Genomic DNA, 11,428 nt, shown 5'->3' with positions numbered 1-11,428 from the left:
GCTCATTCCCAGTGTGGGGACCCCCCCACCTGCAGGGGGAGCCTCAGGGTGGGGGTGGAGGGGGGCGGCCTAGAACTTCCAGGGTCAAGCCCTGCCCCTTGGCAGGGCCCACGTCCCCCCCGAAGTGGACAAGGCTGGAGGTTCTGCCCCTTCCAAGACTGCCATGCCTACAGGCTGGCAGAGGAGCCCCTGCCCCTATTTAGAGCTCTGCCCAGCCCTAGTCCAAGGGGAGGGGGCTCTGAAGGCGGGAGGTCCCCGCAGCAGCAGTTTGGGGGGGGTGGAGAGGAGGCTGGGGGCACCAGTGCCCCCCCCCTCCCCGGGGCTGAGGCCTTTGCGGCCGAGGGGCAGGGCTGGGGGTGCACAGGCGTCCGGTCCATTCTGGGCTTGCTCCCTGGCCGGCTTCCCCCTTAGAAACTCACCAACGTATAAACCATACTGTAGGAAGATGAGGCGATGAGCGAAGCCCTGAGTAGGCCCAGCGACTGGCCACCCCCCCTATCATACCCTGGGTTGCCCTCCGTCCTCAAGGGAAAAAGGCAGAAACTTGGGGCCCAACCATTCCTAGGATTGGAGGCATGGTACCGGGAGCATCCCTTCCCTGGCTTCTGACTGCCGTGAGCAGGACCTCCTCACCTGTACAGGTAATAGAAGAAGGAGAGCAGGTAGAAGGCGAGTTTGCACCAGGACTCCTTCTGGCAGTAGTTGAGGATGTCAGCATTCATGATGGAGACCGCATCATACATGACCTCGGAGCCATCCGCGGGACGATGGAAGTACCTGGGGTGGGGGAGGGGCCTGAGCGCCCACCGTCAAAGCTCCCACCCCCATCTTGCCCCTGCTTCTCCATCTCACTCCCCCACCCCCAGGGTGGCTTCCAGAGGTGGTAGAGGAGGAGGGGGATGTTGAGGTCCTCACCTCCAGAGGTGGTAGAAGAGGAGGGGGATGTTGAGGCCCAGGGTCACCCACTCTGCTGCACACAGAAACATCAGACAGAAGAGGCCGTGGATGGAGTACTCTGGGACCACCAGCTGGGGAGGGAGGGTGAGAGGTCAGCTGCCTGGTGCCAGGACTGACCCCACCTTCAAGGGCACAGAGGGGAGCTGGGATTTGGGAGGCGCCCCCCCCCTTTACCTCTGGGGACTAAAGGGGCCTCTAGCCTCCCACTCCCTCCCAGTGGCAGAGGTGATCAAGCAGACCCCCCGAAGGGTAAAGCCCTGCTCCGGGTCACAAGAGAGGAGGGCTGAGCTGGGCTAGGAGCCTCCTGCTACCCGCCCTGACACTGACCTTCCTCAGGAGGCAGCAGATGCGTTCGATGTTTTTTAAACGCTCGCGCTGTAGGAGGAGGAGAAGGCCGCCATGGGGGAGACGGAGGAGCCGGCATTAGGGGCGCCCCGCCACCGTCCCTATGTTCCCGGCCGAGCTGCACGTGGCCACCAGGGGGCGCCAGAGCAGCCTGCGGCAGGGAAGCAGCCGCGCCGTCCCCATGGCAACCGTCGCCATGGTTGGACCTTCACCCGCGTCTCCACGGCAACGGCCCAGAGCCTAGCAACGGCCGCCCTGCCAGGAGGAACCCGAGCCCTGAGCCCGCGCCAGGTGTTTGCTGGGGGCGGGGACAGACAGGAAGGGGCACAGCCGCCGGTCCCCCCACACACCCCTTTCTTCCCGTCCTCCACCCACCCCCCTTCTCCTGCGACAGATGGAAAGACAGACGGACGGACACACCTCAGCACAGCACATGTATCACTTACTGCCCGCGCTGGGTTCCCCTGGTCGATGGGGTTCTTGAAGTCGGTCCGCAGCTCGTCAAAGGCTATGATCTGGGAGAGGGGCGTGAGCCCGTCAGGGCGGGGGCAACAGCTTAGGAGTCTCCCACCCATCCTTCTGTGGGATAGGAATTCATACATGGGGACTGGACCAGGTGGCGCTTACTGCACAGGTGGAGAAATTGAGGTTGAGGGAGAGGCGGGGCCTGGCCCAAGGTCACACACAGTCTGGAAGAGAATCCTAGTGAGCTAATGTCCAGGTCAAGCCATGTTCATGATGCCTCCACCGAAAACATCCCCAAGGGATGGTGTCTTTATCTGCCCTGTGATGACCACTGGGGCCCCAGAAGCCTGGGGTACAGCCCTTGCCTGAGAAGACCTCTCAGGCTTGGGAAGACTGTGAACTATATTCCAGGGTGATCAGGACTCAATATTGGGGTGCCTGGTCCAGCATTAGAAGTGATGGGGAGGGTCAGGCTGGACTCTGAGTGGGTGTTTGGTGAACAAATGGGGGAAGGGAGTCCAAGCATCAGGAATAGCAGGTACAAAGGCAGAAGGCTGAAAGAATAAGGAACATTCAGGAAGCTTCAGGTTCCATGGGGCCAGAATGAAAAGTGGGAAGGAAGATGGGAATGTGAAAGACGGGCTGGAGATGCTGTAAGCCCAGACCGGATGTTTGGACTTTAACCCCAAAAGTAATGGGGAGCCGCTGAGGGGTATAAAGCGGCAGAGTAGGGCAGTCAGGCTAATGTTTTAGGATAGACGAAGCAGGAGGCACACATTGGCTAACAGTCCCAGCCGAGACATCCATGGTGCTTACGCTACACAAGCAGGCTTTCTCCTTACTAACTTATTTGATGCTTGTGATACTGGTATATCCATTTTGCAGATAAAGAAACTGAGACAGGTTAAGTTACTTGTCCAAGGCTTCACACAGCTAGTCAGTGGTAGGACCAGATTCTAACCCAGTTAAGACTCCAGAGTTAACATTCTTAACTGCTTTATCATACGCAGGCCAGGCCAGGGAACGGTTGTGGGGGCGGGGGGCACGTTGGTACTGATCTGAGTGAAGAGAATGGCGGTGAGCGCAGAGAGGTGTGGATGGATTCCAGAGCTATTTAGAAGCCAGACTCCAGAGGGCTTGAATGGCAGCAGAGTGGAGGCAGAGGGGTTCAAGCTGCCTCTGGGTGTTGGGGCATGTGGTAGATGGCAGTGTCCTCACCGGGACGGGGAGCCCCTGGAAGGAACAGGTGTTCGGGGGGATGATAGGACAGACCTGGGTGGGGGGCAGGTGGGGCCAGCACGGGAAGAGGTCTGGAAGAAAAAGCCTTCTGAGGTCTCGTCCCCTCAGCACCAACCCTAGGACGAGGCACGGCCCACCACCCCCAAGCGACTCCAATGGCTTGGAGGGAGAGAACATGGGCTTCCTGGAGGGAGCTGGGGCCATCTGGAGCAGCACCCCTCTCCCCACGGACTCTGGGTAGCCACCTGCCTGCCAGACACAGCAACAGGGTCCAGCAGGGAGCGGAAGGGTGCCGTCTGTCTGCCCCAGAGCTGGCACCACCAGCAGGCAGCGGGTGTCGTGCCTCCCACCCCCCAGGCTGCCTGGCGCTGACTCAGCCCCCTGGAACAAACAATCCCCCACGATGACAGCTGACACGCGTCACTCATCACCAGGGATGCCTAGCAACTAGTGGGGACTGGGTCAGGGCCTGGTGTGGGATCTGGGGTCCTGCCCTGGAAGGTTCTAGTTCTTACCAATTTGGATTGAGGACTGCACCTCCTATGCCCACCCCCAAACCCCCTTAGTAGGACATGTTCTGGGCACTCTGATATATGTACAACAAACCCACTTTACCCACAGACTCAGACATGAGTGACTGTGTTTCCTCAGACCCAGGAAACAGACTCAGCTTGAGTGACTTGCTAAGATCACCCAACTAAACAGCTAAGTGAACACAGTGCTTGACACATAATAGGTGCTCAATAAATATTTGTTGAGCCCTTTCCCCCAGCCTAGGAGCCCCACAAGGGCAAANTCCCCAGTTCCTAGTGTCTGGTTGTCTCACTGCTTCCTACTGACACAGGTGTGTTGGCTGGGGGACTGCTCTGAGTGGCCCCTAAGGACAGGGATCCCCAGAGGGGGTGTGGGAGGCTTCTGGGTAGGCAGGGGCCTGGAAAGGGGCTTCTTGAATTCCAGGAAACCTTCTCCCAGGAGCTGGCTGGCTCTGTGTTCCCAGCCTGTGACCCTCAATTTCTTTCAATCTTTAGGACCCCAGCCCTCCTGCGCCCAGCGCGCACACAGGATTGTCCAGTGTCTGGGATGAGATAGGAGAGATCGAGATGGAAAGGGGGGGAGCAGTATGGAGGCAGAGAAAGAGGAAAAGAGAAAGAGGAAGATAAGAAAAAGCAACTAAGAGTCCCACAGAGAACAAGAGAGAGAGATAGAGAGAGGTGTAAAGCCAGGCAAAGGGCTGGAGATGGGGGGCGGTGCATGTTGTAAAGTCCTGTAGGGCCCACTCCTCACACAGGAGGGGTGCAGGATCCATGGACTCCTGATGTCAAGGAGACAGGCAGCTGCAGGACAAGGGGGATTGTGAGGGGGGGAGAGCTTGGTTTAAGAGCCAGGGAGGATCACGGGCCAGGCAGCAGGTCCTAGGAAAAGAGAGAGGAAGTGGGGAGACCAGGAAAGAAGCAGGTGAAGCAATGACGAGGAAGCGATAGGAAGGAAAGAAGGGGGCACAAGGGGAGGGACTGGAAAGGGCAAGGGAACCCCCCCCCCCCCCCCGAGAAGGGATGAAGATCAGGAAGGTGTGCCAGGACACAGGAGCAGAGGAAGGGGCCAGCGCTGGCCGAGATGGGCAGTCCTCACTGAGGGGATCCGGGTGGGGGCCGAAACCTCAGAGGACAGTGGAGGAGGGAGGGGGGGCCACGGGGGTGGGGCAAGGGCCCCAAAACAATGAGCAGGAGACTGAGTGATAGTCCTTGGTGAGAGGGAGGGAGCCAGCCAGAGCAGGCCGCTGAGGAGAGGGCCCCAGACAGAATGAGGGAGAGGGACGCTCTCTAAGGGGAGGTGATTAGGATAAAGGATGAGAAATGGACATTCCTAAAGACCAGGGAGGTGTGAAGCCACGCCAGAGTGAGAGACAGACCAAAGGGGACACACTAGACAAAGGGGAAAGTGGGCAGGAAGAGGAGGGGAAAATGGTAAGTGGGGAGGAAACCTGCGGAGGGGAAGCCGGGAAAGGAGGGGGTAGGGAAGCCTAAGGGGAACTGGTGGTGGGGACTAGGTCTCTGGGGCCACTTGGAGCCAAGAGCAGCTGGGTCGGGGAGGTGAGTGAGAGGGAAAGGGTTAACGGGCTCTGCGATCTGTGGGTCCTGTAAACAGATGCAGTTGCCATGGCAACCGGCTCCATCACTCCTGGCTGGAAAAACCCACAAAGGGGGGGCAAGCAGACAAACTGCCCGACAGACAAACGGGGGCGACTGGATCCGAGGGTAGGAGAGAGGGGAGCAAGATCCCAGAATTCTGCCCCACTCCCCAAGACGGCATGGGGCAGGGGAAGGGGGTCAGGGACCAACCGACATACCCACAGACAGGCGGGGGCGGCGGAGGAAGGGGGCCCCGGGAAGGAAGCCGACGACGGGAGGGGGTGTTCATGGGGGCGACGCACCGCCCGGCCCGGGCGCCACCTCCCCGCCCCAAGCTCGAGGACACGTAGGCACGGACGCACATCCCGGGCAGGTGCCCGCCCCCGTCCCCCGCGTCATACAAGGGGCTCGGTCCACTTGGACGAGCGCACACACACACACACACCCCTACCCTCACATACTGTGTTCTGCACACCGGCGGTGGGGGGGTGGGGGCAGGCTAAGAGGTCTAAAGTGGGAGGAACTTGGCACTGTCCGAAGGGGGTTGGGGCGGGGGAAGAGACACCGGCTTGAACGCAGGGCTACGCAGAGCAAAGCCCGGAGAGGGGGTGAAGGGGATGCGGGCCAGCATGATGGGGCACATCTGCGGCCCAAGCTCCCAGCACGGACGGATGTGCGCCTGTGCGGGTGTCGGCGGCTCACCAGGTACTCGCCGATGGCCGCCTGCCTCCCTCGCTGCCGGAACCGTGCTGGGCCCGTGGGGACACCGCAGAAGCAGCAGCAGGCAGCACTCCTGGCTTTAGGAAGTGGGTCAAGGGCTTTCAACAGCAACCCTAGGACACACAGCCCAAGCCAGGACCCCTGTAGGGCCAGCCAAACCCAGGGCCCCAGCTCCCTTTCCCCGACGGAGGCAGCGCCCACCACAGACCACACTCAACCACCACAACTTCCTTGCAAAAACCCTCGGCTCACCGGAGGGCCAGTGGAAATTTATTTATTTTTTGTCCTTTCTGTCTTTCCCCAAGTGGCTTTTCCTTGCAAAATGCCTGACATGACACCAGAGGGGAACCTGGGAGTGGGGGGCACCCCAGTGACTTAAATACAAGCTGGAGGGCAGGGCACAGGTGGGACAGGCGTGAGACAGCACAAGGGACATGGCTTCTCAGGTAGAGACCAAAGGTTTGTTTTTCCGCAGGAAGAAGCTGTGCCGGAGGGCAGGGGGCGGGGATCCTGGGGGGGAGGGGGGGAGGGGAGAGGCCCTCAACCCTGGGTTTGCACCCACATTCCCCAGAGGAGAAGCAGCAACAGGGTATGAGGACCTGCCCTCACAGGTTCCAAGAACACAAGGGAGGAGAATCAGCCAGAGGTGCGGCCTCAGGGGCAGGGAGGAGGCGCTGGCAGAGTGAGGGTTAAGGCTGGTGCCCGGCCTCTGGCACGGTGGGCCTTCCGCCTCTGCCTGCCTTGGGGACAAAGGGGCACGGTGGGCAGGCAGCACACGGGCCCGGCTCCGGCAGGGCAGGGGGTGGCAGGAGCGGGCTCCCTCTGGGCTCAAGACACAGGCCCAGCACGGCTGCCCGCCCACCTGCTCTAGGTGTGCTCAGACCCCACCGCAGCTGGACGGCTCGAGCTGTGAAGTGTGGCAGGGGTGGGGAGGGGAGGCAGCGAGGAGAGGAAAGGGTGGGCTGCTGGGCCTCTGTGGCCCCCATGCCCTTCCTGAGGTCCAGCCCAGGGCCCTGGATCCTGGGTCCCGGATCCCCTGGTCCCATTCCTGGCCCTGGGCGCTGGCTGCAGCCAGGGACTGCAGCGGCCAGGGAGGCTCTCAGCTCTTGGGGAAGGGGGGTGTGGAGGGGAAGAAGGGAAAAGGGAAGGAGAGAAACCCACTGCAGCATACATGGGAGGCAAGGGAGGGAAACAGAGGAGCCCTCATCCCAAAGAAAGGTGTGTGGTGGGGTACCTTATAAAGTTACCTAGAGGCAGCAGCAGAGCAAGCCCACATCCCCACCCCAGCCAAAGGTCCTGGGTGTCCTCCCTTGGGGGCCTTGACAAAACCGGGGCTCAGGGCAGCAGGCAGATGGGCCAGAGGGAGATTGGGGAGCCCAGGACACCCCAAAGCCACAGACTCAAATGCCCCAGGACAGGGAGGCACCTCCTGTCCCCTCCAGGGGCATCATCTGGAGAAGGTGCCCCCTTCCTGTCCCACCCCACGTGCCCCTCCTAGCAACAGCCGCCACCAGCCGGCTTCACGGGGGTGCTGTCAATCTTGAGGTTGGGCCGCTCACCCCCCGAGGCTGCCCCAGGCCCCATCCGCTTTTTGATCTCAGCAGCCATGGTCATGAATGCCTGCTCGACATTGGTAGCGTTCTTGGCACTCGTCTCCAGGAAGGGGATGCCCAGAGAGTCTGCGAACTCCTGACAAGGGGAGAAGAGAGAAGAGGCGGGGAAGGAGGGTGAGGGGCAGCAGACACCAGCCCACCGTGGGCGGCATGACCCAGGCCCCGCTCACCTTGGCCGTGGTGTTATCCACCACTTTCTTGGTGGTGAGGTCGCTCTTGTTGCCCACCAGGAGCTTATTGACGTTCTCACTGGCGTAGCGGTCAATTTCCTGTAGCCACTGTTTCACGTTGGCGTAGGATTCCTAGAGGAGCCAGAATCAAAAGTTATTCTGCTCTCAACTCCCATCCCTACCCAAGGCCAGGAGAACCCGGGCTTTTAAAAGGGGATTTCCGTGGACTCCTGAGAGAGGCAGGAGCCCTGAGCTCAGGGAACCAGAGAAAGCTTTCTCCTCCCAGGTGGAGGTCTCCTCTCCGACCCCCTCCGTCTGAGACCCCCAAAGCCAAGCCCGGCTCAGCACCAGCTACCTGCCCATAGCCCCAGGACATAAACAGCCCAGGCCTAAGGGACAGCCAGCTCTGCTTCGTGCTGCCCATCTCTCCGAGACACAGAAAAGATTGAAACAAGCGGGAAGCAAATGACCAGAGAGAGGAGACAGAAATGGAAGGGAACCAGGTTAGCAAAGTTCTCACGGTGACCTTAAAATCCCTGTAAGCTCTGAAGTCTTGCAGCCCGATGGTAGGTGGAGGGTCCTTGCAGAGGGAACCCTGGCCTATGAGAGAGATGTGTACCCTAGGAACAAGGCCACACATTCGTTCTGCTTCTGGAACCAAGAGCCTCCTTACACCAGCCCTCCCAACAGCTGGCCACCCCCTTCCCCCTACCCCTGGCTCACAAAGAACTTTCAGGAACATGCTTGAGTTAGAGCCACTTCCCCTTCTTAGGAAACAGAATGTGGGGGGATATCTGACTGGATTCAAACTTACCCCCCTTGCACGTCTCAGGCTGGGGCCCTGTGCGCGGCCCTGTGGACAAAGATGGGACAAATACCTAGGTCCTGCGCCAAGGCACCCAGGGGACAGCGGAAGACTAGACCAGGACACACACAGTGGCAAGACAGGGTGAGGAGGGCCGCAGGGATGGAAGGCCGGAGCCGCTGCGGCCCCGGGACTGCCTCTGCCCGGGGACAGTGCGGCTGACCTACGTCTGAAGGGACAAACCGGCCTTATGCGGAAGCAAGCGGAGGGGCGGGAAGGTGCAGGGGAGGAGGAGACACACACCAGGCCAGGGAACGGGGTAGGAGGAGAGGGAGCACGTTGCCTTTGGGGAGTAAGAGGAAGCTGAAGGTTGCCGGACACAGGCCCTGAGCACAGGAGAGGGAAAGAAGCCAGGCCAGAGGACGGAAGGTCTTAGCTTGGCTAAATCTAAACAACCAGGAGCCCACGAAAGTCTTCTCAGGAAGGGAGCAGCAGAAGCACATCTGTGTTCTGGGAAGACAGTCCGAGCAGGAGTGTAGAGGCCAGTTCGGACTGGCAAGAAGATGGAGACCAACCGGGAAGTGGCTGGAATAATCTAGGGAAGAAATGTGCGCCCTGAGCCAGGGAGTGAGGCAAGGAAGAGCACAGAATTCTGAGTCAAGACCATCCTGGGTTAAGTCTCCAGCTCTGCCACTTACTGTGTGACCGTAGATTTGTCACCTGACCTCTCTGAGCTTCATCTTCCTCACTTCTATAAATCAGTATCTCCCGACAGGGCTGTTGTGAACATGAGCTAATGAATGCAGGCCTGTCTTGTAACAAGTGCTTAATTAGCAGGAGCTGCTATTATCCTCATCACCGCTATTATTACAAGGGAATGGACTTGAGAAGGAAGAGAAGAGGACTGGGGGAGGGAAGAGCTTCCTGGTCAGGCGCGCGGGAACTCTGTTACAAACATGAGGACGCAGGTGCTAGTTTGGAGAGAGGCGGTGAGGGCAGTGCAGGACATGCTGAGTTCTGACGCGGATCTGGAGCTCAGGAGAGGCTGGCTAGGGGAAGGGAAGGGTAGGCCTGGAAGCCAAGAAGCCTGGTTCAAACGCTGGCTTTGCCTTTCCTAGTTATGAGACCATGGGCAAGTTACCGAATACCTCCCCACGCTTATTTCATCCAGAGAACAGGGACCCAGGCACTTGGTTCACTGGCTGATATCATGAAGGTTAGAATTAATACACAAAGTGTCAGCAAGGTAGAATACAGAACAAAAGATCCAGGGTGATAGCCCTTTACACAGACCTTACAGAATATAAGGCAGGAACCAAACCACAAGGTGCCCAGATCCATGCAGGGAGAGTCAAGAAGCACAAGATAGGAGGTTGCGGAGGGGGTGGGGGTGGTGGTGGTGGTGGTGACAGTACAGAGCAAACCTGTAAAAATTCACTGAAAAGAGAATCTAATGCAGCAAAAGGTAGGAGAGCTGGAGGCCGCTCTCCTTTCCAAGGAGAGGGAAGAGAATGGAGGAAAAGCCCATGAAAGGTCAGTCAGGGCAAGAACTGAAATGAGGTCATGGGACTTGGCAGCTAGAGGTCCTTGGTGACCTCTGTCTGAGTAGAGAGAGCACAGTTCACCCGCAGCCTGTTGTCCAAAAGGCATCATGAATTCCGTGAGCCCCAGAGCCCGGCTGCCCCTCAGGGCAGGAACTCCCCTAGGCCCAGGGCTGACATAAGCACCTCCATGTCCCCAGGACCCGGCCCCCACGAAGCAACAAGGTTTCGTTGAAAGAACAAAGCAGGCAGAATCAGGTTTTCTGTCCCTGTCAATTAAGGACCTGCCTGGCCCCAAGTAAGTCTCCTCTCCATTCTGACCCATTTCCTCATCTGTAAAGGGGGAACCTAATGCAGACCTCTTTAGAGTGTTAAGAGACCATGGCAGGTTCTGTAAAAACTCTTAAGAACCTGGTGGAACGGTTTCAGGCTGTTAATACCACCACTGCTGCCAGTGACACATGTCTAATGCTGCCACGGCAGCCACTGGGCTCCCACGTCTGCTCACAATGTGCCCAGACTGCAGGGCTCCCTCACCTCCTTGGCTATAAAGCCCTCCAATCGCTTCTCCACAGGGTGTTCACACAGGAAGCCAGGGGCCCAGCAAAGCAACCAATCGGCTGACTAACGCCCTACCACACACAGACTTGCCCCAAGTCTAGAAGAAGGTGGCAAGTCTGGCCAGGAGTTGTGAGGCCTCGTTCTGCCGACACCCCGCGGCAGGGCCTCGGGAGGACGTGCCGCTGCAGCAGCAGCTGTTTCCCTCCTCGTGAAAGGAGTCTGAGCACAGTCTCCCTTCCAGGCAGCATCCGGAAGAGAGGATGAGAAGAGTAAAAAGAAACAAGAACCAAAGACCTGAGGCACCTGACTGGCTCGGTGGGAACATGTGACTCTTGATCTCAGGGTTGTGAGCTCGCCCCCATGCTGGGTGTGGGGATTGCTTAAAAAAATAAATAAGTAAATAAAACCTTGAGAAAAAAAGAACAAAGATCCAAAGCCGAGGAGGCAAAGCTGGGGATGGGACCCCAGGAGTACCTGGTCGGTGACATCATACACCACAATGATGCCATGAGCCCCCCGGTAGTAGCTGGAAGTGATGGTCCGGAACCGCTCCTGACCAGCTGTGTCCCACTACAAGAGAGCAGGAGGGAAGGGAAGGACAGGTCAGCTCTGGGCTGTGTGCCGAGTGCCCCGTCCCAAGGCGGCTGCCTCTGCACCCGGGACTGGGAAGGGCGACACTCACGATCTGAAGTTTGATGGTTTTGCCATCCAGCTCGATGGTTCGGATCTTGAAGTCCACCCCAATAGTGCTGATATAGCTCTCCGTGTATGTGTCATCCTGGAAAAGTGGGGACCAGTGACATGGCCTGGGTGAACAGGCCCAGAGCCCATTTGGAAAACGTCCCTCCAGGTCCCTGCCCCAGCCGACCTTGTAACTGCTAAG

The 11,428-nt window shown here is 58.9% G+C and overlaps 2 protein-coding genes across 3 annotated transcripts in view; both read right to left on the bottom strand.

Moving 5' to 3' along the window:
• Positions 1-6: 6 nt before the first annotated feature.
• CNIH2 (cornichon family AMPA receptor auxiliary protein 2) lies at positions 7-1,892 on the bottom strand. Its single transcript, XM_077771365.1, has 5 exons — positions 1,749-1,892; positions 1,285-1,332; positions 916-1,028; positions 634-777; positions 7-435 (listed from the first exon to the last, which is right to left on the bottom strand). The coding sequence occupies exons 1-5, from the start codon at positions 1,875-1,877 to the stop codon at positions 408-410; spliced, it is 462 nt and encodes a 153-aa protein (XP_077627491.1). The 5' UTR covers positions 1,878-1,892; the 3' UTR covers positions 7-407.
• Positions 1,893-6,082: 4,190 nt separating this feature from the next.
• RAB1B (RAB1B, member RAS oncogene family) overlaps positions 6,083-11,428 on the bottom strand; it is a 10,407-nt gene continuing 5,061 nt past the window's right edge. For both annotated transcript variants that reach the window (XM_077771364.1, XM_077771363.1), the window contains exons 3-6: positions 11,228-11,323; positions 11,020-11,115; positions 7,639-7,770; positions 6,083-7,544 (exon numbers count right to left, since the gene is read on the bottom strand). In XM_077771364.1, the coding sequence (XP_077627490.1) occupies positions 7,350-7,544; positions 7,639-7,770; positions 11,020-11,115; positions 11,228-11,323 (519 nt within the window). In that variant the 3' untranslated portion in view covers positions 6,083-7,349. The remainder of the gene's footprint in view (positions 7,545-7,638; positions 7,771-11,019; positions 11,116-11,227; positions 11,324-11,428) is intronic.

This window comes from Crocuta crocuta, unplaced genomic scaffold (assembly GCF_008692635.1).
Source record: "Crocuta crocuta isolate KB4526 unplaced genomic scaffold, BGI_CrCroc_1.0 scaffold647, whole genome shotgun sequence".
Taxonomy (NCBI): domain Eukaryota; kingdom Metazoa; phylum Chordata; class Mammalia; order Carnivora; family Hyaenidae; genus Crocuta; species Crocuta crocuta.
This window is presented reverse-complemented; position numbering and strand designations above follow the sequence as displayed.

Excerpts from the sequence above, each read along its gene's own strand:
- CNIH2 (XM_077771365.1), bottom strand. The coding sequence starts at position 1,877 with ATGGGTGGGAGACTCCTAAGCTGTTGCCCCCGCCCTGACGGGCTCACG. Across the intron at positions 1,333-1,748 it reads AGGGGAACCCAGCGCGGGCA|CGCGAGCGTTTAAAAAACAT; the intron begins GTAAGTGATACA and ends CTCCTCCTACAG. Across the intron at positions 436-633 it reads TTCTTCTATTACCTGTACAG|TATGGTTTATACGTTGGTGA; the intron begins GTGAGGAGGTCC and ends ATCTTCCTACAG.